The sequence below is a fragment of the Scatophagus argus genome, chromosome 10, assembly GCF_020382885.2.
Source record: "Scatophagus argus isolate fScaArg1 chromosome 10, fScaArg1.pri, whole genome shotgun sequence".
NCBI lineage: Eukaryota > Metazoa > Chordata > Actinopteri > Scatophagidae > Scatophagus > Scatophagus argus.
The window spans coordinates 16565145-16590193 of NC_058502.1; the positions used below are offsets into that span (position 1 = coordinate 16565145).

Consider the following 25049-nt stretch of genomic DNA (forward strand, 5'->3'; position numbering starts at 1 on the left):
TGATTAGTACAAACTGTTGTGCCATGTAAAGACATGAAACTGGATCTCTGGATTGTATTTAATGTCTCACCAGTACCTTAAACAACAAGCACTCATCAGCACACTTTGAATACCTGCAAAGGGTGGGGAGGTCTGACACATACACAGCAATTAAAGTTTGCCTTTTCATTAACTGTACCCTGATCTTTTTCTAACCTTAACCAAGTTTTTTATTTGCCTTAACTTATCAAGATGCAGAAGATTTGCCATCTACATGACCTTCCTCTAACCTTAACTATACTTTAGTTGTCATGCTGATGTACTGTAAGAAATGAGAACTGTAAAAAATGTTGTCATGTGACAGAGTTGGCTCTATTAGTTTAGGTCCAGTGTGCTTGCTGGACGGCAGGATAATGCAGCACATTTGGGATCCTTGATGAAAAGTGTTTAAAAACCTCTGGTCTAGCAGAAACTGGCTATGTAGAAAACTTTTTTAAAAGTGCACATGAATAAAAAAGTGCCTTAAGCCTTTGTCTCCCTCTCCCTCTCCTTGTCTCCCTCTCCAGTATGAACACATGGTGGTCCCCACAAACACGTGCACGTCCACCCACACCCACTGCTAAATGAACTGAGAGATGTCCATTTGTTCAAGGTTACTGACCTGATGTGCTAATACATTTGAACCTTTCTGACCTAAATGTGATGTGACATAAAGGTGAGTGCATCGTACCTGTGGGCATCCTCTACCATTTTTGTCATCAAACCAAGACACGAGTGACAAAGCGAGACAAAGGTTTACACAACAGAACAACATTTGGGACTTAATCAGTGATAGGATTGCAGCAGAAGATCCTTTTTATCTTTTCCTCATCGTCATCAACTACTGATGGGGACACCTGTATTCTCTGACCTCAACATTCATGAAACACATACTGGGTTGGCAGTTTTTAAATGTATATGGTCCTAAGTGTTTTATTCATCATAGGCCCTTGGGAAAATATCTGCCATCTAGTTATGTCTTTGCTGGTTCAAGAACATCCAAGACCTGGAGTCATGGTGTATGAGCAGACATCAGCTGATTTCTGCTTTGTCTCAGGCAGAATGAGATGCCAGGAGAGAGAAAAACAAACAGACAAGAGAATGGAAGAAATGAATTGGCAGACAGAGCAAAGTCATCCACCTAAAACTGCAAACTGGCTCAAAGTATGAATGCTTCCTTCCATCTAGTGTTCTTGGGTGGATGTCCGCTCCCTCCCTCCTCTGCTCTGCTGTCTCTGTCAGGCTCTTTGTGGTTTTCGGCTGTAAAGGAGAAGTGCCTGTGATGTCTCATCACAACATGACACTGGCGAACATCAACTGCTCTTTCCAACTGTCTTCATGAATTACTCTCTCCCTTCCAGCCTCATTCAGCTGGCTTTGTAGTGCTGTTGTGTCTGCAGACACTACAGTAAATTAAAAATAGCTAGTGAAAGATGGACGCTTTTAGTGGACCCTGTTATTGTATTCCTGCCTGCTATTTCTGTCCTCATTCACTCACATTATTCACAGTATTATGTATGTAACTTGTGTGTTTTCACATACTGAAGAAGAATACCACAAGTATTTCTCAACCAAGTAAAATTACAATGTCATGCAAAGCACTAGCTTTTTTAGGAGAATTACAGATATCTGCTTTCTCACCCTGAGATCAGTACCACTTTTTCACTTTCATGTCTATATAGTTAACTTAGCTTAGTACAAAGACCGGAAAAGGAGGAAAAAGCAAAAAAAAGAAAAAAAGAAAAAAAGAAAGAAACAAAGAAAAAAAGTGTAAAATGACAAACAACATTTCTGGTGGTGTGTAGGTGAAGATGGGGGTCTTGGCCAAGCTTCAGTTCTTGATGAAATGTATCTTTAAGTGCTGGTTGTGGGGGAAGCGCTGCAGCATCTGGCAGCAAGCTGGATGCTAGTCTTTTTGTCTGGGGAGAAGATGATGATATCTTCCAGGTAAATGGCCAGAGCTGGAGCACGGGTGAGACCAAAAGGCATTACAAAGTACTCTTGCATTATTCACAAAAGCTTTCCACCCATTGATGTAATTTGAAATGTGCTGTAGAATCAAAATCAGCGTGTGTGATTACACAAAACAATCAGTTTGAACATTATATATCTTGCGTTTGTACCCTATTCAATTGAATGTAGGTTGAAAAGGATTTGTAAATCATTGCATTCAGGCCACCTGCTGCAGCCAGTTTCCCCTCATTATGCAAAGCTAATCTAGCTGCTTGCTGTAGTCTCATATTAGTAAACTGTAGATATGAAAGTGGTATCGCTGTTCTTATCTAATTCAAGTTCAGTAAAGCAATGACCACGCTGCCCTCAGATTGCTGTGTTTGCCTCAGTTTGAGAGGTCTGAAGGAGAGAGAGAGCTTCTCGTCTGAAATCAGATCAGTTACACAGTAATGCAGGCTAAAGGCTCTTACCTGCACCATACTTAAAATGTAACAAAGCCCCCATGAGAAACCTCTAGCAAATAGATAGCAAGATATAATGATAATCATCCGACCAAAATTAAATCAGGATTATCTGGCAACGCTGTATAGCTTACACATTAATATTTTACTGAAGTATTTGGAAAAATGCCCAAATATGAGCAATTATGTCTACACCCACTGCTCAGAAGTGACGTTAAGCCTGCAGAAGAATTTGCTAATAGGTCTGTGTGGAAGGGCTCAGACTCAGTGAAAAGCAGCTGGCAAAGACCACGAAGTCAAGACAACTCAAGTAACCATGACCACATTTAATCAGCAGCAGGCTCTTACACAAAGACAATAAGCAGTTCATTAGAGTTACTGCTGAGCTGGTGGTTTGAAAAGCAAAACAGTCACACACCCAAGCAACAGAAAGTCAACAAAGGAGACTTCTGTTTGTTGGTACAGTGTCTTGGTTTTAAAGTTGGTTTAATGCCAAAAAGGTTACTCGTGACATTGAATTACACATAGTAATAATAGTTTGGATAGATGGCTAGATCCTAACCACACTGATCACAATTCTTATATAACCCACATGACTATAGAAGCATTATTGTGAGCCAGTAACATAACATAATAATTATAAAAATGATCTAAATCATTGGTATGATAACACTATTTAAATAAAGGGAAATTAGAACAATATGCAGTAATACATCTCTCAGTTGTTTGTATTACTATCAGTAATACAAACAAAATATGTATGTTGGAAATTGTGATATTTAAGCTTGAATTCTGAATGGCTGCGTCAATTTTTGATCTGTGTTGCCGACGACCCTTCACCTTCCCATCACTACTTTGGGAAAATTCAAAATGGCCTGAGGAGCTGTGGAGACTACGCATAACCATGTAGGAATTTTCAGCATGTATGTGTGTGCCAAGCTGTATTGATTTGTATGGTGCTGCTAGCCAGACATGCCTGCCTGCATGGACAGAAGACAAAGAAATGAAACACTGTACAGCCTGGCCACCGGGTACATTTCACGCCTCCGTCGCCGTGGAAACCCAGCATCAGCTGAGCCTGGAGGGCGACAACAAGCCCCATATCGGAGGAGAGAGTTCGTTTGCGCCCTGGCAGCAGGGTAGGTAGACAAAAAGAGACCTTTCCATTCTGTCATGACAAAAAACTCCCACTGCAGTAATTCTGCTGCTGACAGCTCTCTCTCACATGGAAGCAGTGTGAGAGTCCAACTAAAACAAGCATGAACAATCTGGATCAGAAGATTATTTGCCTCTCTGTGTGTTTGCTTTCAATGAGAGATGCCATTCACACCTTTCAATTGCTATTCATTTCTGCTATCGCTCACATCTCCTCTACACAATGTGCTGCCTTTGTGTGCTGAATTAGACCTATTGTATGTGCAAACCTTCAGCCGCCCGTATCATGATCTCTCATCGCTTTGCCTTTATGCACACAGAGAAATTCATTTCAGCTCTTTTATTACAGCACAAGCACGCATTACCATTACCTGCCCTTTTTTTATATAGCCAAATGGAATAAATGAGCATGTAGCAGCACCATAAACATGTTAACACAATGCTGACACATGGACAAATGTGAGCTCTTGATTAAAAACACTCCTCTTTTACAGCTAACAAACAGTGCTGATGTTTTAGCTCCCAGACAAATAACTTGATACTAATTCTTACATCATAACAATATCGAATGTGTCTCTTTCAACCTGTGCCGGGTGCCAACATTCAAAGCCAAAACCACATCTCCATTGTGAGTTTGAAATTCGGTTGTGAAGCCACTTGGGAACTTGTTTCTGTGAGTTGCCCATGCAGGGCAGGCACCCAGGTCTGTTGTAGCGCCAGATGGTGGTTCATTAGATCCCGTGTGTTGTGTGTTTGGTGTGAAGCGTAGGAGGAGCAGGGCGGATGTTTGTTCCCATCAGCAGCCAGACTTTAAGTCTGGCTTCATCCCTTTATAATGCTTCCATGCCTCAGAGTGCCTGGCAAGCGAAGTGATACTAGAGTGAATTGCAATCGGAGAATATGTCGCCTTTTGTTTTGTTCTTCCTTTAATTTGTGCTCTTGCTTACTTAAAGAAATCTAAAATAAACCAACTTATTCGGCACTTCACATGCTTAATTCACTCTATGCCAGTCAAAAACTGAGCCTCAACCTGATCTAAAGCCGTGGACCTGAATAAATAATCTAATATTTCATTGTTGCGTCATCAATCTGTCATGTATAAATCATGTGGTATTTTGGTTTTGTTGATGAACTCATTTGACCTCTGTGAGTTCCTATTTTCCAAAGTGCCTTTCAGCAGCACACTTAGAGGTGGAATGTTTATTCTTTCATCAGCGTATTACTGCACATGTGCAGTTAAAAGAGCAACAACAACAGACAGTGTTATCAGCAGCAGCCATGCAGTAGTTTGGTGGACAGTGCAGAGCAGTTGAGGTATTCAAATAAAGAAACAGTCATGGTTTTGAGTACAAACACACTTTGCACTCTGGTCTGATGAGGTTTGCAGCTGATGTTTTACATTGTTGACATATTCTTCAAGCACATCTTGTAATCAGACCCAGAAATTCAAAGTAATGAACATCACCAACCGCATGACCACAAAGATGAAGAGAAAGAACATGATGCTCTTATTTCAGCTGCAGGACACACTTAACGATGTTTTAATAGAGTTAAGTGTGAAAATAAGCTACATTACTGAATACTTTATTTATTTATTTTATTAAGTTTAGATACTAAACAGTTGTTTTAAATTACATATCCAAGTCTTTTAAAGTTGTTCTGAGGTGACAAAATGTTCCTGGAATCAGAAAACTTTTCTAATTTATTCTCTGGATGGGGCAAGATTACATTAAGGCACATTAAAACCGCCTGTAAGGTGTGTGTCTGGGCTGTTTGCTCATTGTCTGTGTTTGCTGTAGTTGTCTAATACACCAGAGGAGATTGACAAGAAGACGGTTGATGGCAAACAGTATAATGAGTTGTGCACACACACAGCCAGACAGACACTGCTGGCTGACAGCCCAGGTGATTCATCTCAAACATTCAGCAAAACATATCAAACATGCAAACTCAAAAGTAATCTGAAAATTTAGGAAACATATGCAACAATGTAAACTACAGTTTGGTGGAGATTAGGATGAAACCAGAATAGCATCAGTAATATAGTGTGGGCTCGTTGCCCACCTCGCCTGTTGTGTTTCAGCCTTTGGCTCTCCATGAGTCTTAACAACACGCGGCTCTGCATTGTGTGTGGTGTGGGAGAAACCTGACCTCTCTCCTTGTAGATGTTGTGGTTTGAGCTCCTCCAGCTGTTCGCAGACACACCGGCTGCCACAAGGCTTACACTTGCGCTTAATGTCACTCTTTCTCCTCTCCCCAGCCCATCTGCATCGTCACATGGTGTGCAGATAGAGGTTGATGATTAGAGACTGCATGAGAAAGGGCACAATTACAGTAACCACAAGCTGGGGAAAAGCAGGTGCCACTATTTTAAAGGGAAAAAAAAGAGTGGATCACATGGAGCATTTTTTTCTAGCTGAGTGTGTGTCTGTTCTTGGCTGGAGACCACAGAATATCCAGACTAGAAGCCTTTTCACAGAAGAATGTAGTGGAAGGGAGGTAGTTTGGTACCTGGCTTTGTTGATAAGCCTCCAACCTCAGCCCCTTCTCTCCTTGTATCATGTTATCTCAGAGGCTTCCCCTGCTTCAAATCTTCACACAAAAGCTTTGTCATACACAAAAAGTAAAGGATCTGCTTGTGTGATTTTACTTTTTATGTTTAAGTATTAGTTTAAGTAAGTTTATGTACTGTATCTTGTAAAGACAAAAAACAATGCTAACATGCTATGCAGGAATCACTGTATGTTTAGCATGTTCACCATTTTCTTTCTAGCATGTTGCTAATGGTTGCAAATTACCGCAATCATTTCAAAATAATCAAGCCAATAACTGTTGAGATATCACAGTCTGGTCCAAAGTCAGTGTGACATTGATCACAAAAAATAAATTATTGTCAGCCATCAAACTGGCAACCAGAAAAGCTGAGTAACCCAATTTTTATTATTTTTTTTTCTTTTTTCAGTAATGGTACTATCATAATACAGGGAATATTTAGATTTTAGTGAAAAGACATATCAGTTATGTGAGAAACACTATCCAAATGACATTCAGCACTTGACCAGCAGCACTATGAAGCTGGGTGGGGGAGCCGGGGGCCATGCTAAATGGAGGTACAGATGGAAAAACAAGAATCTCTTGTGGGACTGGCAGACTCAGAGCTAACTAGCTCGTCTCTGACATATAGATCACCAAAGCTTTACACCTTTGTTATTACACACATAAATTACACCGGAAGCGTGGTGAGCACTTGTCAAAGTGTTATGTCACACTGGGGAACAAAGACAAACAAGTAAGTAAGTAAATAATGCACAAAAGCTCATTTGAGGATTAGAACAGCGTGAATTTGTTTTCTGAGATTAAAAGTTGTTCATCTTGAGATGGCTGTTTTATGCAAATACATTTAACCTTATTGTGTTGTGCGTTATTGATTGTAGAAACAATCAATACAAAATAATGGCTGGAGTCAGAGTTCAGTCATGACATGTTCAGAGATGAGTGTGTTGAGCTGGAGTATTTTTCAGTCATGTATTTATGTCAATGTGCAGGTTAGTGGCTTTACATTAAACATGTTATCATCCATAATTTATATATGGAAAATCTATTTCAAAAATAAGGTCTTAATCTCAATGAGAGTACATGCTTAAATAAAGATCGTAAAAAATATACATTGCGATATATATTGTGTGCAATGGCACCATGTCTTTATACCTGCTTATGTATTATTGACCACGTGTGATTTTAATGGCAAGTTCAGTTGAGTAATCTAAGCTGATTCTTCAACACAATGGGGTGTAATGGTGGAGAATTGTTCCTACATCACAAACACTAAGCTGTCATTGGAAGAGGAAGAACTGCACATTAATTTGTACTTATTGAAGCGGTTAATGAACTATTCAAGAAAAATACCAATATTCAGTATTTGCTTCATTGCTCCTGGTGAACATAAAGTTCTGCCATCAAGCAGACTAATTAAATTCACAAATCAAATTCTTCTGGTTTTTATGTTTTATTAAGCTTCATAGATTAACATTTATTGCTTTTGTTGACATGCTGAATAAAGACATAAATGTCACCATCTGGCATGTGAAGCAGGAGACACTAATCCCTGATTCACTTCTCTGTGAGAGACTGTGAGAAGAAAGAAATATACAGAAATCCCTCAGGTAGGTGTCACAAGATGAAGTTTGATATAAAAACTAATCCCAGCAAATTTCAGATACTGTAAACAATTCCAGTCCTCTGTAACTTTTAGCAATGCCAGCACTGCAGCTCTGGAGAGGGCAATTTGGTTGGTCAATAAAAATTCTGAACTGCCATGAAACTTTTCACAGAAATTATCAGTCTTTGGAGGATAAAACCTAATTAGTTTGCTTCTCCCCTGACTCTTCCTTTGGTGCCACCAGCATATCAAAGTTTTCCATTAACCAGCGCCTCAGCCTCTACATGAGATTGCAAAAAATTTGACACAGACATTCATGATCCCCTCAGGATGAATTGCAATATCTGTGGTGATGATGGAGCTAAATGAAAGACTCGTTAAATACTTTGGTTTGATCTCCAGCCTATATGATTCAACTCTACTTTAGTGTTAATTAGCAAATATTAAGATGTTAATGGTAATGCTGCTAATGGTGAACATGGTAAACATTACACTCAGTGACCAGCTTTTTAGGTACACCTAACCAAAGCTAACGCAGTCTAATCCAACAGACGTAAAGTTAAATTAACACCTCTCTGTGACAGTCGAACTGAACATGACAGACTTCATCAAGGCAGGATTTTTGCAGCACTGTTGCATTACACCACATTAGTCTTAGCAAGGTGTATTGGCAGCTGGGTGCACCTGCTCATCGTCAGCATCTTCGCACTAACATTGCATTGCTGTGTCTAAACAGCCAGAGCCTCACAGAGCAGCTAGCATGGCTGTAGACTCTTAGTTTTGTTTGGTCATGGATGGAAAAAGAGATTATGGGCTAACTTTAAGGAACTGACCTCCTGATGTGACATTTATTACACTGTCACATCTGTTCCACAGATCAAAATAGAGACATCTGCTGTTTTGGATATAAAGAAACACTCAGAAAAGGATGGAAAAAACAGACTACACACTGAGGTTTGGGACAGCTGGGAAGACTGAATGATGTCAGGCACATTTCGAAAGCTAGCACAGATTTTTCTGCAGAGAAAAATTACTCCAATCGTGAACGGGCCAGGTTGAAGGTAAATGACATCGCTCACTCCTGAGCTCTGGGTGCCAACCAGAGAGGCTCAAACTCGTTTCAGATCTGACCTTCCAGTGTCTCTGTGTCTCCTCTCTCACACAGAGGATCGATTGCTCCTTCAGTTAAGCTTTTATTGCTGATGATGGGTCAGTGGGGGTTGTTTGTTATTCCGTACTATACGCCCCCACTCTCACACATACCATTCACCCTCCAGACATCAATATTCCCATGACCCTCAAAGACAACCCCTCCACTCAGCCACACAGGCCAGGCCAGACTAATGCAACTTTGCATAATCAATATCTTAAATGAAAAAAATGAAGAAAGTCAACATAGAGATCTGGGTCTGGACACCTCCCAAACACCATCCACCCACCTGCCCACCCACCTGCCCCACACCTTGAATGCCTCCTCACAGCCAGAGCTGTTTGCAATGGAAGCAGCCGATTGACAATCGATGGCAGAACTCGCTGTTGCTCCAAGGCTGACAAGGACAACAGACAAGGACATCTCAGCCAGTGAAGATAATTCAGCAGCCCTGTCTTATCTATTTGTTCCTGTCTCTTTATCTAATTTGGCAGTGAAACCAAAGATAGAGAACACAAGACATAAGCCTTTCTTTTATCCCCACAACCACAACAGCAGAGGTTTGCTGAGCTTTTGTCTCAGCTGGAGGTGTGAGATTCCAAGCTTTTCTGCCAGCAATGACCTTTCTTGAAAATGATTTTTTTTTTTTTTTACCCTTTCTGATTTCTATTGAGGCCAGGCAGTCAAGCAAGTGGCTTATAAAATGTCTGCCTCCACTAGGTTCAGCTGAGACGCTGGTCACCTGTGACTTGACTGACAGATAGTGATGGCCCGTGGGGACCTGGGAGGCAGATGGGGGAGAGAAATGGCTGTCTGCTGGCTATTTGCCGCCTCCCTCCCTCTCTCCTTGTCTTTCTTTTGTGTTGCATGTGAAATGCAGCTCCCCAGTGGGTGAGAGGGAATTTCAGAGTGCCTGCTGAGGAGAGATGAGCTGCACATATACGCAGTCCAGGTGAGAAAGCTAATCCTGCCGTTATGCCTCGCAGGCACATAACACAGCTGAGATTTTCTAACTGTCTGAAAAAACCAAAGGCAAGTCTATTGAATTCTTCTTTCCCCCCCCCCCCCCTAACAGTCTCAGTGCTTAATACCTGAGTAGTGGTCAATAATTTATACGTTTAACTTTCTCATAAAGTGGAAAGTGCAAGATATTGAACAAAGGATTACTTCCATCCTGAATAATACATAGAAAGAATGTCAGATATTTATGAATAATTTCACTGCAATCCTAGAATTCATTTTTACGTTAATCCAACAGAAAAACAGAATCTAATCTATGCTTCCAGGGAAGCTGATAGCCGAAGCTGATACTGATATTTGATATTTTACAAGCAGTTAACTACAGACTGACCTACACTTACAGTCGATGGAGCCCCCTCCCTCTGAGCCGTGCCAGCTGTGCTTTGGGCACACTGAACATTATTCTGGGTAACGTGATCCTGACCAGGGTGGCACTCACAGCAGGGGAGCATCTGCTCTGGGACTGTGGAAGCAGGACAACTGTGTCGCAGTCACATGTTATTATATGTGATGAGCACCAGATCTGTGCAGCGGTGGATGACCGTCACTCCTGAGCGGAGGAGAAAAGCTGACGTTTACTCCTTTAACTGCTGACACAGTCGAATATTAGAAATCAATATGGTTTGCGTGAGTGCAAAGTCCTCCATCTGGTTAGAGAAGATTTTCAACCTATTGGATTGAATCTAACTTTTCTGCTTGTCAGCATATTTTGCAAAGCTAATAAAATGCCAACATGTGTTTGTAGTATGAGATCGGGCACATGCATGTTTTTGCTGCAGCTCATATTTTATTTTCACTCTGTGTTGCTGCCCCGGCCTCTGTCCATGAATGCTTCTCCAGGTTTCCCTGATGCCAAAGTCATTTGGCACCTCTTTTTAGTGGTCTAACTCCTGATCTTACCCTCCACAACACACCCTGGAATCTTCCATCTGAAACAGGAAACACTGTCGCCTAGCGTGAGCTCCCATCTGCTGTCCTGGCACCACACACACTCATGTAGATTAACTACCTCATCTCACTGCACGTTGGTCCTGGCCAAACCCAGAGCTTGTCCACACATAACCGCCCAGACATTTTTATAGGTTGCTCTACAGTGGAGTGGCCTGATGAGGAGGTCAGAACAGGCTAATCTAACCTCCAGGTTCATTTGTGAAGAAGTCAGACTTGAATGAAGCTACTTCTTCTAACAGAAACTGCTTGATAACATCGGACACAGGCTTGTCTGACACAGAGGAAGTGCAAAAATAAAAACATTTCAAAGAACTGCAGCTGGTGCCGACTCCCTCAAAGGTGAGTCCAAAAAAGACACTGTCAGGCCAGTTGTACTCACAGCTCAGTGCAGCTGCATACCCGCCAGCCCCTGGAGAACATGATAGATTGGACCACACTCCAGCAGCTGGGCTGGAGGTTTATACAGGAAGTAGCAAACAAATTTAATTGTTTTTCTCTCTGCACCCAAAAAGGCTTATGATTAATTATTCAGCAAGTCCTTTGTCGTCCCCGTGGTGAAAGTAACATCTGTCATTTATTTAAAGCGCACAACTCACAGGGAATCAAGTCACAAACACATTATGGTTTCGTGTTTCCATCTGAAAGTCTTAGTACACCTGCTGTTTACAAAATAAAGGATGAAAAATGGTCATTGAAAAGGTTATCTTCATTTTCACCTGCGGGAGCTTAACAACTGCACCCTCTGAAATGAGCTCTTTGTTTTTGTCTAAGCCTGGAGAATAGGCACTACACTCTGCTCAGTCCATCGTCAGTTCGATGTCATTCCCACCACGACGTGAACAAACTCTCCTCTGAAAGCTTTTTACTAACATTCTTTATCTTATATCTTATCTTTCCTATGTAACTAAAGGGGTGTATTACATTTAACTTTTATTAGAGTCAAAATCTTTTAAAAAAATGTTCTCTTAATATTTCTTTGACTGACAAATCTATCAACATTTTGTTTCTTGTTATTCGGTTCTGCTGTTGGTACACAGTAAGCGAGGTCTCTTGGAAGGCGGACGTAGAAATAAGTTGAATCAACTAAGGACAGATTCATGTATGAAGAATTGTCTTCCAAAATTCAAATCTTTCTAGTGTAAAATTTCCTCTAGGAGGTTCCCTGGACAAAAATAAATAAATGAATAAATAAAAATCCAACCAAAAAGCCTAATTGTTGAGGATATCGACTTAATCTGAAAAATAAAATGATTAATTTTTTTTACAGCACGAGCACTCTGAATCTCTTAAACACATTAAAAAATGTGTTGGCAAAGGATCGATTCATGTCCAGTGAGGAGGGAAGATCAAGTTTGAACTGAAGTGTACATATACTCATGTTATGTATTGTATTAAGTGAATAGTTTGAGAAATGTGCTTATTCACTTTCTTACTGAGTGCTGGATGAGAGGACTGACACCACAGTCATGTCTGCAATAAAAATACAAAGCAAGACACTTTAAGAAAACACTTAGTGTAGCCTGACACTGGAAACAGGGAACTCTTGCTCTGTAAAAGGTATCAAAATACACCTCCCAGCACATTAACCTGTTATATCTTGTTTCTTTAGTTTGTCGAAAGTGTAAAAAGGATAAGTTGTGATTAGTTCTTGGAACAGATCCGAGCTAGCTTCAAATTTATGAGAGCGCCACTGATCTCATTTAACACAATACACAATTCCCAACATGTCGACCTAATTCTTTAAGACAGAAGGGAAAAAAGGGTGACCAGGCAGAGATTATCCTTCAGTAAAATTTAAAATCATTGCTTTTGGTTATGTATCCTGTCACTATTACTGAAAACACAACAATCACGTATTTTTACAACTACATTTATTTTTTAAAAAAACAACAACAATAAAACAAAACAAAAAATAGAACAAAAACAAATAAAGCAACCAGTGTCCCACCGGGGACGAGACAGTTTACGGAGAGAGACATTTTTAAAAGCATACAAATCAGCAAACTGTAATCTAGCAGCATCCAAATGTTGGAATCTCCAAAAATCATCATTTATATATTTAAATATATAGTTGTTGTTTTTTTTTTTGCCCTGGCAAGCTACACACTTTACAACATACACAGAGCTTTACCTCTCCTTAGTGCAGAAAAAACAAAACAGAAAAACAAATACCCTTAATAAAATAAACAACTTTAGGTTAAATAAGCTTAAATAATAGTGTTAAATACAAGACACTTCTGTGGCAAATATGTACAGAAATAAACACATTTGGCATTGTAAGTGTGGTTCACTGGCGCTTGCTCTAATGCTCTAGAAACCACTGCATAAGAACACATTTTGCTGTGATAAACTACACACAATCTCTCTCTCTCTCTCTCTCTCTCTCTCCCACACACAGAGACACACACATACACACAATTTTATATCAGTGAGCCACAGACAAGGCATGTGTTTATAAAAGAGAATTAAAAGCAAAGAGAAACAATCAATTTACAACCAAGAGTTTTAGGCACAGTCTCTTCCTGTTTTATAAATACATGTCAAGTACGACTGCTTCTCGACAGGAACTCTTCACGTTTGTGCTAAGTTTTTTTTTTTTCTTTTTTTTTTTAAACACAGTTTCGTAACTACCACTTTGTTATTGCTAGGACATTGTGACAGTGAATGGAAACTACTGACAAACAAGTGTGTAGGGAAAGCACCTTTAAACATCAAAATTACTGCCATGTGACCCTACGTTACAACACTGAGGAAAAGAAAATGTGGAATTAATTGAAAAAGAAAAATGGCCCAGAACATCAAACCTTAAAACTTTTGTGACTTTGGGAACCAGAAATCCAGAAATAAAAGGGTCTCAGTTGAGCTACATTCATTCCCCCCGACTGTATGTTTCAAGACCACCGCATGTGGATTCCTCTTGGTGCAAGCAGACAGTAAGTACCACTTCATTATGTCCAGTACATTCCTCCCCTCCTCCTCCTCACCCTCTCCTCTCGAGTGTCCATGAAGGCCGGCACAGAAACAGCTGTGTGACAGTGTGCGCAGTATGATACAGTACAGCTGAGTATACAGTACAGTAGGCTGACGGGACGTACGTAGGTAGATTATATGTTGACTACAGTAAATGAGCTTTACATTCCACTACTGTAAGAAGATCCCAGGGACTCACGCGGGGCCCCTGGGGTTCGCCTTTCTCAAATCGTCTCCAGCGCCGGAGATGAGATTTCCCAAGAGTCTCGTTTTGCTAGGATGGAGAAACCGTTAACATCAGAAACGGCCCTGCACTTCAGACAGGGGAGGATCTCGAAACTAAGGTCCACATCAGGGCTTCAAGTCTCTCTATGCAGGGTTGCACTACAGTTACCTAATCAGGGGCTTTTTAAAGAGTCTTGATTACTCTGGGGGCTGGTAATGGTTTGTTTGAAAGTTTCTTTGCTTGTGGATCATCTGGGAGTCTTAAGTAAGAATTGAGTGGGTGCCCAGGAGGAGTGAAGGCCATCTTTCTCTTTCTCTCCGTCTCTCTCTCTCTTAGGGTTTCTTGTCAATGGTGTGAAAGAACCACTCTGTGAACTTCCTGAGCTGAGCCGCGGCAGTCTGGCTCTCCTCCTGCAGTCGCATGTTGTCTTGTCTCAGGTGTTGCACCTCCTCCTGCAACATTGCCTTATCCTCCTTCTCCTGAACACACAAACACGCACACACAAACACAATCAGCGTCAGGACATGAGGCAAAAATAAGTGGATACAAAAGAGGCTGATAAAAGCCTCGCTATTACAAGAACATCCGTCTGTCGTCAGCACTGTGTAAATGGGAGGCATTAAGATGGCAGAGCAGCTTTTTCTCTGTCCTGATAAAAAGTGCATTTCCTCTCCCCATTTTAAGCACATTAGTGGACGTGGGGAAATGTTGGGCTGGGAAACAATAAAGAAAGGAAGCAGGATATTGAATTAAGTGGACGAGTTTGTATTACCCAGACCTCGGGGCACTCACTGTCTGTTCTCCTGAGCTCTGTAACCCAGACATGCACTGTTTGCTGACGTGAAAAAGGAGAGCAAAAAGGTGACAAAAACATAAACAAAAAATGAGACTTATATGTGAACTTACCTTTCTGAGGTCATTCTGCAGCTGCCTGAGGATCAGCTCCAACTGGTTGACTTTGCCAGTTAGTGTAGAGGGGGAACTGCTGTTGGGTGGCACAAAATATGGATGTTGTTAACACTCAAGAGTCATTTATCACAGAAGATGCTGATAATGAACAGTTTGCTAAGTCTGCACTCCTAGTTACTGCTGTGATTCCTGCCAAGCTCTCTGTTCTTGCATGGCAAATATGCAATTTACAGAGATAGCAGTGGCAGATTTAAATTCTTAGGAATTTTTAAAACAATGGGTCCAAACAAACAATGGATTTTATAGGCTAGAAAGACAACTGCTGCTAAATCAGCATTAACAGTTTGTGGAAATCTCAGGTGCCAAATGACTTTAAAGTTTCTAGTTGATTTGCTTCAAAATAACACCCCTGTCAGAGGGTGCTAAATGTGCCCAATGTAACATGCTTGGTAATACACTAGCAGACTGAGGCTAATGTCCAGTTATTGTTTATGTGTTGCAGTGTAAAGCTAGTGAGCCTCAGTCCTACAATATATTTGAACAAGTAAAAAATCAGTAGTACTTTCACTAGAGACAAAGATTTAAGGAAGAGAAAAAACAATGAGTTTGGCAAGTGTAACTTTAACTAACACAATGCTGGGACTGGTGTCTGGAGGGTAAACCTTTTCAAGGCACATAAAACCTCATGTTAGAGCAGATAGCAGGCTATTTAATCCATCACTTATACTTTCGCGCTTCACTTTTGGGTTTTGTAAAGCTTATAAGAAAGACACCATCCTCCATACTCTGAAGTATTGCTCTTATTAGAGCCTCATGTACAGCACTTCATCATGTGCACAAATTAAAAGCTTGACAGGCCTGCTGTGTCTAGTTATGGTTGCTAAGCTATGAATGCACAATTACTGTTCGGGGCTGGGTTTAAGCGAACATTATTCACTTGCTACAGAATCATTAGTGCTCGTGTGTTATTTGTTCGTCGGCAAAGCCTACTCTGCTTCCAGCGCTACTCCCTCCGCCTCCACCACTCGTCTGGTCAGCTCTCTTGAGATCTGCAGAGCCTCTGCCCGCTGCATGTCCGTCATGGTGCAGAAAGACGCCACGCGCTGGTCTGGAGAAGGAACAGGTGACGTAACAGGTCATAATCTGCCCTTAACATCAGGAACAGGAAATGTGTTCAGCAATGCTTTTTATGGTGCCAGCATGCAACTAAAATAGAGCAGAACAACACACTAGCATGCACACATTCCTGACAGGATGGGGCGATTCATTCATGCTTTGTATGAATGAGTGGTTCTGGTTAAAGTGCTGCTACAAAGCCACCACAGGAAGCCCTCCTGTACTGAGAGATCCAGATCCAGACAACAGGGAACAAGGTGGTAAACAGAGCATTTCTAGACTACCACAGATAAAGTCCGTCCCCTGGGTGTTGCCCTCGCCCCTCTGAGCTTCCTCTGACAGCTGTTGGCTCATAATGGGCTGAATCCCAGAGAGCTGTAAGGCACCAGTCATGCTTGTTTTACCATATCAGGCCCTTAAGCCTGCTCAAAGCCCCACGGAAAACCAAAACTTGGCATGTTACTCATGGGGACTGCTCAGTTTTGAGGCGTAATGCTCTTTTTCTTTAGAAACCACTCTCTCTCTCTCAAGCCCTTGGTCTGAGACTAAAGATAGGGGGATCTGCATATTCAGAGAAAAGATTAAGGAAACCCTTCCATTAATTTAGCCCCCAAATGAAAGCTAATCCACTCCAAGACAAAAGCTGATCGAGTCTGGAGTTGGCTGTTCAGACGAGGCAGGAAAAGGAGACCAAGCTTTAATTTACATATGAAAGAGCATTTTCTTCATAGTTGATGGCTGCATCAGTAAGATTAAAGACTTCTAGTAAAGCTGCTTGTCATTTTTGCGTGACCCTGTGTCCAGATTTACTGGACAAACGGCTGAAAATCAAACAAAAACAGCTTACTGTGAAGAGGAAACATGACAATCTATGAATCAACATGCAGTGAAATATTAAAAATATATCCAAGAGTTGACAAAGAGAGCCTTCAGTGATAGCAACGAAATCCTTTTGTTGATGAAATTTATCAAGTCCATTTTTAATTTCATATGCATTTACTTCCAAAAGTCAGGGAGGCCATAAAGTGTTTGTGATTGGTGCAAGTCAACACATACCGTCTTTTTGCATCACAAATACAAGCAGTCTCTCAGGATCAACAAGAACAAAGTTATGAATAGTATAAATATTTTACATCTCGTCAACCTCTTTGTCCCCAGGTTCTAACCAGAGCTGGTAAAACATACATGGCACAATGGCAGCCTGGAGCCACTTTCTGCTTGGCAACAAGGCTCCAGCTTACACAGTGCTTTTCTGGGCCAGCAGGGCTGCCGTGACAACTGCCTTCTTCCTGCCAGTCAGACTCTGCATCATCTCCACTGATTCCACTCTTGTTAAATGATATGCTGCGGGCTATGCAGCAGGAAATGTATCAAAGAAGAATCTCTACAGAGAATTCATTAATTATGACAAATGAATGGTCACATGCTACGTTGCCTGCTCAATGGGCTTGGGGTCAGAGCGAGTTCAAGTGGAAAAAAAAACTCATGGCATGTCACAGCATTTCCGTGATAAACAGGGAGTACACTGGTATGAGAGCGGTCGAATTAAGTACTTAAAACGGGGAAAGAAATGAACATAAGTGATGATGCCGAGCATGAAATGGCTGAGACGTGTAAATGCTAATTAGCCAAAAACTGGATATGTAAAAAGACAGTTTCCTGTTTTGACAGGCACATATCAATCACATTGCCCAGGAGGACAACATACTCTAGAGTCTAAGTCATCATAACTGTACACTAATACTCCATTTCTAAATCATTTGTTCCAGTCAGGTTCCAAAAACCACAAATACTCTGAAGCGACCGTTCAAACAGTTTGTGTGAAACAACAGTTCACCTTAAAAATGATTTCTGTATCTAAGGAGGGAATCTGCCACTTTGGGACAGATGACTGTCATCATTTTACAGCAGAAAAAAAATCCAAATCTTCCAGTGGACTAAATTGAGACATCCCGGACAAAAGGCCAACAGAAGAGCTGAAATATCCCAAAATTATAAACCCAAGAGCTTAAAAGTAAAAGGCTCTGCTATCTTTGCTGTCCCTGAGTGATGACTTGCTGGTTTTGTGTTTTAAAAATTGGCTCCATGTCTGTGCTGAGAAATAATGGCTCATTTTTTCAAGTTTCAAATCTTGATAGAAATCACAATGGGGCTCTGAGAAGAGGTACAAAAAGCAAAAGGATTCCCACAAGTCACCTCCTAAAGCACTTAAAGAGACACTAGAGGAAACACAAACACAAGCGAGCTAGCACTTGCAGATTATGGACACACACACACACACACAAACACACACGCGCTAAGCAGCCAGGAGGAGTGGGGAGGTTACACAAGGTGCCAGCAGCTTCAGCCAGGCTGGTTACCTTCAAAGGCTCGTGCTGCGTCAACCAGGTGAGACCAGTCCAGGCCCGTGGCAGTGTCTGGCAAGGGCATGAGGCCGGGGTCGCTGAACTTGGACCTGTCCGCCAAGGAGCCGTCAGAGAACCAAATCTCATCTGCAGAGACAGGCAGGCACTCTGATCAGTGTCTCAGCCTGGCTTGAGTTTAGGGCTAAACTCTGAGTCGCCCATCAGTTTGCATCAGAGCAGGCAAGAAGGGTTGGGAGAGGAATGGAGGAGCACGGGGGGGGGGGGTTATTTGAACTAGGCATTGCTGACTAAAAGGGATGATTTAACTCCTGCGCTGCACATGAAAACACCCAGCTTAAGTCTATGGTAGATGAAGTGGCTCCTATCCAATCATACCTTCATCTAAGGCCAGTTCTAATCTGGATGCACTGAAGTGACAAACGCAATGATTTCACTTCAAATAAAAGTTTTGAATATATGTGATAGCAAACCACCGTCTCTGCATAGCGCTCACAAGGCGCTGTCTGAGTGGCGATAAATGACTTGTCTCAGTGAATGTCTTCATGTTTCAATCAATATCTCTTTTCCCTCCCTTCTGTCGCTCCCGCCCTCCCTCCCTGTCAGCCCTGAAAGACTGGGAATGCAATAAAGTTCCCATTCTGCAGAGAGGCATTCAGAAAAGCATGAGTGGAGAAGTAGAGCTTCAGATGACCCTGACACTCTCCTTTCAATTTACCCAGCATCTTGGAGCTCGAGTGGTTCACTGTTTACCAAATTCGACTGGTTCACTAGGGGAAAGAGAGAGCTCGTGTTCTCAACTATTTTTCAAAACAATCGTGAATCCATCAGGTTGACAGCCAGAAGAGGCTACAGAGAGAAACATCTTTCCAAAAGCCATTTTCTATCTAGCAGTGGCAGGCGGAGACGGATGAGGAACAGTATGGAAATGAGACAGGAGGAACTGAGGGGGAAGGCAAGCAGGGACTTATGAGTGAATGAAACATAATGCTTGACAGACACTGTGACACTCCTGATGGGAAAATAGGCATGTTCATGTCACAGATCTTAAAGACCTGTAGCAGCGTAGGCAGGACACATCACTAATACATATTCAGTGGATGCTGGACAAACGGTAGAGAGGGGAACACTAGCCAGAAGTGACAGGTGTCTGCTTAATGCAGATGGAGCGGAGGGCCCCTTGCAAGTTGCACACCCAGTCCCAATTAGTTGGCTATATTGAGGAGTGTTACTGGAGTGTGTACCAGTTGTGCTCATATCGGCGGGACACAAGTGGCTCTTCAAACAAGTATCTATATCCTGGCTCTTGTACGGTGCCAGAGAAGATGAATGATAATCCAAGACCAACATGCAGAGAAAGTCTGCATTAGCCTTCTTGTCTATGAGAGGTATTTTAATGACACAAGGCACGGTTTTGATTGTTTTCTTTAAAGCAGCTTCTCTGCAGCATTCTTGCTGAAATCTTGTACGCATTTCAGTATTTTTTATTCCTGTTGCACCGGCTAGCCTAGTGAGGGTTTCACTGTCTGTACTTACTCCTTAGGTTAGATGCCCCCTGGTTGTGGATCATACGAGGAGGCAGTGTGCTGTGGTAAGGTGGGGTGGTGCTGAATAGGATGTCGTTAGGCATGGCTTGGTCCAACATGGAGCTGTGTGAGCTGGCGTATGATGAACCCTTACGGTTACTACACACACTCTCGTCTGAGAGTGTCCGGTACAGGGAGCGTCTCGGTGACAAACTGCCCACTGCTGACACCTGAGAGAGGGAGAAGGAGAACAATTTGTCAAGAGACAGTCACAGCAATGCCAATGATGGAGCTGAATGACCTCCAAATCCCCAGCAATGACCCCCCCCATGCTTTGCCTTTCCTCTGCACAGCAGGTTTAGACGAGCAGGCAACTGGGTGGGTAAGGAGGGAACAGTGTCAGGAATCAATTACAGTCTTTGCTCTCAGGAAAATGCAAATGGTTTGAGCACAGCTGGAGAGTGTCTGGCAAGTGGGGAAAATGGGGGACAGGGCTTGTTGAAGTGGTGACTGAGGTCACTGCGCTGAGGCAGCCAATAATCACTGAGCTTCAAGTTAGACACTGCAGAAATCAGAGAACTTAGAGTTAGTGTTGATGACCAGAAAAACCCTCACTATACTGAAAAAGTATTGGGGCACCTGACCATTACGCCAACTAGGATTTTAATGACATCGCATTCTAAATACATAGTCAGCTTTGCAGCTCTATCAGCTTCCCATCTTCTGGAAAGACTTTCCACAAGATTTTAGTGTTTCTTTGGGAATTTTTGCCCATTCACGCAATAGAGCACTTGTGAGGTCAGACACTGTGGGAAGAAAAGGCCTAGCTTGAAATTTCCATTCCTTTTCATTCCAAAGGTGTTCAAAGGGGTTGAGATCAGAGCTCAGTGCAGGCCAGTCAAGTTCTTCCTAGGGCACAGTCGTGCTGGAATAGAAAAAGGACCTTCCCCAAACTGTTGCCACAAAGTTGGAAGCACAACACTGTCCAAAATGTCTTGGTATGCTGAAGTATTAAGATTTCCCTTCATTTGAAGTTAGGGGCCCAGCCAAGCCCCTGAAAAGCCCCACAAAGAGGTGTGTCTCAATACTTCTGTCTACATAGTGTACATGAAAAATAAAATGATTTGACATATTTTTGAACCTCACACGCTTCCAATAAATATGGTGACTGTGACTCAAGCAAAAAATGTGTGTTTAGTTAGGCTGTATACTTGTCTCTGAGTCTGACCGAATGAAATAACAGAAAGTAGCACACTGGATTAGCCATTAAAGCTAACCATTGGAAATTATTCATCTACAATGCTAACACAGCTTTTCTCAATGTACAGTGTTTCTGCATCTCTACAACAGAGCTGAAGAGTGCAAAGCTAACACAACCTTCAGATTCACAATGGCTGCCTTTATGGAAAAGTAGTTCAGATTGCAAAGCACCAGATTTTTCCTTTAACTGGACTCCAGCATGGGCTATGATACATGTATTACCAGTACAGATAAATAAAACATGGTGGAGCTTCTGTAAGTCATTTTAATAATGCAGGGCTTGATTAAATACTCATCATATCTAAATTAACTGAGTCCACATTTTCTTTTGTGTGCTTGTTTACAAACCAGACAAAGACCCAGTAAACACAGTTCAGTGAGGCAGTGGCTATAATGTATTTATATAAAGTGTATTTTCTGCTTTGTCTGCAGTCTCTAGAATAGCAGTCATACTTGAAAGACCTAAACAGGCCAATGCAAGGCAATGCAGAGGTCAAAAGTCAAAACACGGTCAGGATGAACCTTCACAAAGGCTGTGAAGGTTTGAAAAGGAGCATCACCCTGAGGGGATGTCCTCCCTGCACAGGAAAGAATTACCACTGCAGGGATACTCGAGTTTCGTGGTCATGGCCAGAATTTTGACAGAGGATCTCCTGTTTAAACACACCAAACCACAAAGGCCAATCCAATCCATCATTGTCCCTTTTAGCTTACATAAATATTGCAGGAGTGACATCAAAAGTAGCCACAAATGATATGCGGGGCAGTTGGCCAGATGGGTAAATGTCTGCCTTTGGCTTCCCAGCTGTAACCAACACTAGACTGATATCCCCACAAGCCAACACCCAACCATCTCCATTTCAAAGATGGATTTCCCACAAATCCCATCGTGAGAATTTAACAAACATCTACTATGTCTTTAAAGGAAATAGGCCTCTATACTGGAATTCAAAGAAGTATGCACACACACTACCACCAAAGAACATCTCAGAGGCTTTAACTTAACAAGGTTGTATCTTAATGCATGTCTCTCCACCCAACTTTACAAGATTAGACCCCATAAGGTTTTCGTTGATCAAAACAACTTCAAATGGGATTTGCTGCTCTCTTGTATAAAGCAAAAATAGCACAGATTTAGAACTCCAATAAACAGAGTCACAGCAAATGAAACCATTTGCAATAGGGCTTAATGTTTTTTCAGAAGCCATCTATTTATGACATCTACGGAATCAAACCAGGCTCTCTGAGCACATCTTGGCGCTGGTTAATTGAGCCTGCTGTGCACATTACGGAGAAAATATTGTATTAATCAAACCTGCAAGATTATAAACTATTTCAGTGTGTGTCTAAATCCACCTCAGCTGGCAACAGTCACCCAGATTTGGGCTGCAATGTGTCTGAATTCTTCCGCACAACATCAGCGTTCTTATCGGTCAAGGCAGCTGATACATCCACCTCGATTTTCCCTGATTTCCCTGACTTTTTTCATTGCTGCCCACACTAAACAAAGACTACAACAAGCACTGGAATCCTTTGACGTGCCACTTGGGAGGATGTGTTGGACAACCACCTATTCAGATGCTTTTTTCTTTCCCACAGGAGCTTCAAAAGAGGAACGTTGTGGGAGAATAAGCGGTGAACGGCCTTTCCTTTACGTCAGCCACACAATGGTCTGCTTGTCTGTAGAAGGGCGTCTCAGCGGACACAGCGGCTGGCAAGGAAAATCTCTCTGCACCTGCTCACCCACACAATGGCACTGGGTGACTACCGGAAGTGACACACGAATTAACCTTTGCCATAGACTCTGTTTAATTACTTTGGAGATTAAACAAGTCATCCTGTATTAAATCAGAAATACATCAATGATGTTTCCAACATTGTCATTACTGTAATTTGATTCCTTTATGTGCCAGCAAATGATTGAAAACATGCAGTCCAAGTGAAGCTGCTCCCAGAAAAGAACAGTATGTGTTCATTGGGATCAGATGTGTACAGTATATGGTTGGATTGTCTGGCTCTGAGCCATCCCTCTTGCACCTCTCTCCCAGATTGCTTTTCCACACACTGTATTATCACACTGAATCAGAGTGGAGAGTGAGACTGCAACAAAGACCATACTTCACTTTGAATCCAGCAAGCAGCATTGTGCACTTTTGTACTGGCTACGGCACTTAACTGCTCTATGGGAAACAAAACAGCATCAAATGAACGGAAAATCAAAGCGCAGACCTGATTCGCCTTCTTTCATTTTAGACGGGCACTGATGCTGCAAGCACCACATTTCATATAGTGCAGGCTCAATATGCAACAGCAAGGCAAGCTCATCACTACACTAAGATGCTTCATGCGAGGGACAAGGCTTGCCTGTGCTAGAGGACATGACTGTTATCTCTAGGGATGAAGTGCATTTCTATTAGAATTGAGCAGCATCCAAAAATAACTGATTTGTATGTCTCCAGGGTCTTTTCCTGGTAGATAATGGATGGGGGATGGGGAGTGGCACAGGGGAAACTGAAGATGCAATTAATAGAGTCTGCAGGACCCAGGAACATCAAACATCGATGCACTCTCTCCAGCTCCCTGGGTTTATCCACGACATCCTGACTGAGCAAACCCAGGCCCCCTGTTATAAATTAAATTAACCATATACTCTATGTCAGTCAATGGGGACTGAAAAGGTCTTCTGTCGGGAAAGACAAGCCCTATCAGCCGTGGTGCTCAGCAGCAGTGCCAGCTGATAGGCAGCAGATGTTTGTCCTGCTTTTACTTGTTTCCTAGCAAGAGCTTATCTGCTCTGATTCTCGCCTTGTATGTACTATGCCTGTTAGTCAGCATGATAAAATTGCCTTTGAGTTTGCAGCAGATCCATTTAAGGTCATGTAATCATCAACATTACTTGACAATTACAACTGTTTAATATGTACCTGTTTATCATGTAATTTAGAGGTTAGTTTGTCAGTCAGCCACAATGACCTTACCTTGCGAGTCCTGTCCTCTCCTGGAGGGCTGTCGGGCAGCATCATTTTAAGGTATTCTTCTTTTGAAAGTCTCTGCAGTGATTTTCCTTCCCGCTCAGCAGCCTGGAGCCGACAGGCAGCCTCCTGCGCATACAGTTGCCTGTAGACAATACAGAGGGCACAGAAAAGCAGAGCTCATCAGAAGGGGCATGAAAGACACAACTTGCAAGGGAGGCTTTGGGCCGTGACAGCTTGGGTCCAGCTGTTTGGAAAATAAGGTCAGTTTCACACAAGGGGTTCAGGTGGATCCTTCTTAGCATGCCAACATCAGGTGCCTCCCTGCTCCATGCTAGTCAGGTGAACACGGGGTAAGAGGTTGGAGAGGGGAGTGAGGGATGGAATTTATTTCCAAGCCACCCTGTCCGATCTCTATCTTAATCCCTGATTGAAAAGACTGTGAAGACAGAAAGGAAGATATAAAGGAAGGAAGGAAGGGGAAAAAAAACCAAGGTTTTGGAAAAAAATTACATCAAGAGACAAGTGCAAACCAGGGACGCTAGGGGAGTGTTCAGACGACAACAGAGGAAGACATGAGAACTTGCAGACAGGGTTTAAGAAGGACCAACAAGAGGTGACATGTTTGGTTTCAGTTGCGGTGGTTGTCAGAGTGTATCTTCATAGAAGGTTTACATGATTTTGAGGGTGCTGAGTGTTCAGAGAGGGGTGTAAAAGAAGGGAGGATGTGACTGACCTGGCTAGTGAAGTTGTGTGGCTGTGAGACCTCTGCTCTAAGTGTGCAGTCTGTGAGCATGGCACACTGAGAGCTGTTGGCAGGGTGTTAGATGGCCGCAGGGG

General features: G+C 42.2%; 1 protein-coding gene across 4 annotated transcripts in view; it reads right to left on the reverse strand.

The window, feature by feature from the left end:
- Nucleotides 1-13452: 13452 nt before the first annotated feature.
- Nucleotides 13453-25049, reverse strand: part of LOC124066321 (signal-induced proliferation-associated 1-like protein 2) — a 79783-nt gene continuing 68186 nt past the window's right edge. For 3 of the 4 annotated variants that reach the window (XM_046402595.1, XM_046402592.1, XM_046402593.1), the window contains 6 exons: nucleotides 24216-24354; nucleotides 19988-20207; nucleotides 18449-18580; nucleotides 15963-16080; nucleotides 14970-15048; nucleotides 13453-14542 (listed from right to left, as the gene is read on the reverse strand). In XM_046402595.1, coding sequence (XP_046258551.1) covers nucleotides 14396-14542; nucleotides 14970-15048; nucleotides 15963-16080; nucleotides 18449-18580; nucleotides 19988-20207; nucleotides 24216-24354 — 835 coding nt within the window. In that variant the 3' untranslated portion in view covers nucleotides 13453-14395. The remainder of the gene's footprint in view (nucleotides 14543-14969; nucleotides 15049-15962; nucleotides 16081-18448; nucleotides 18581-19987; nucleotides 20208-24215; nucleotides 24355-25049) is intronic. The other variant, XM_046402594.1, reaches the window with a different exon arrangement.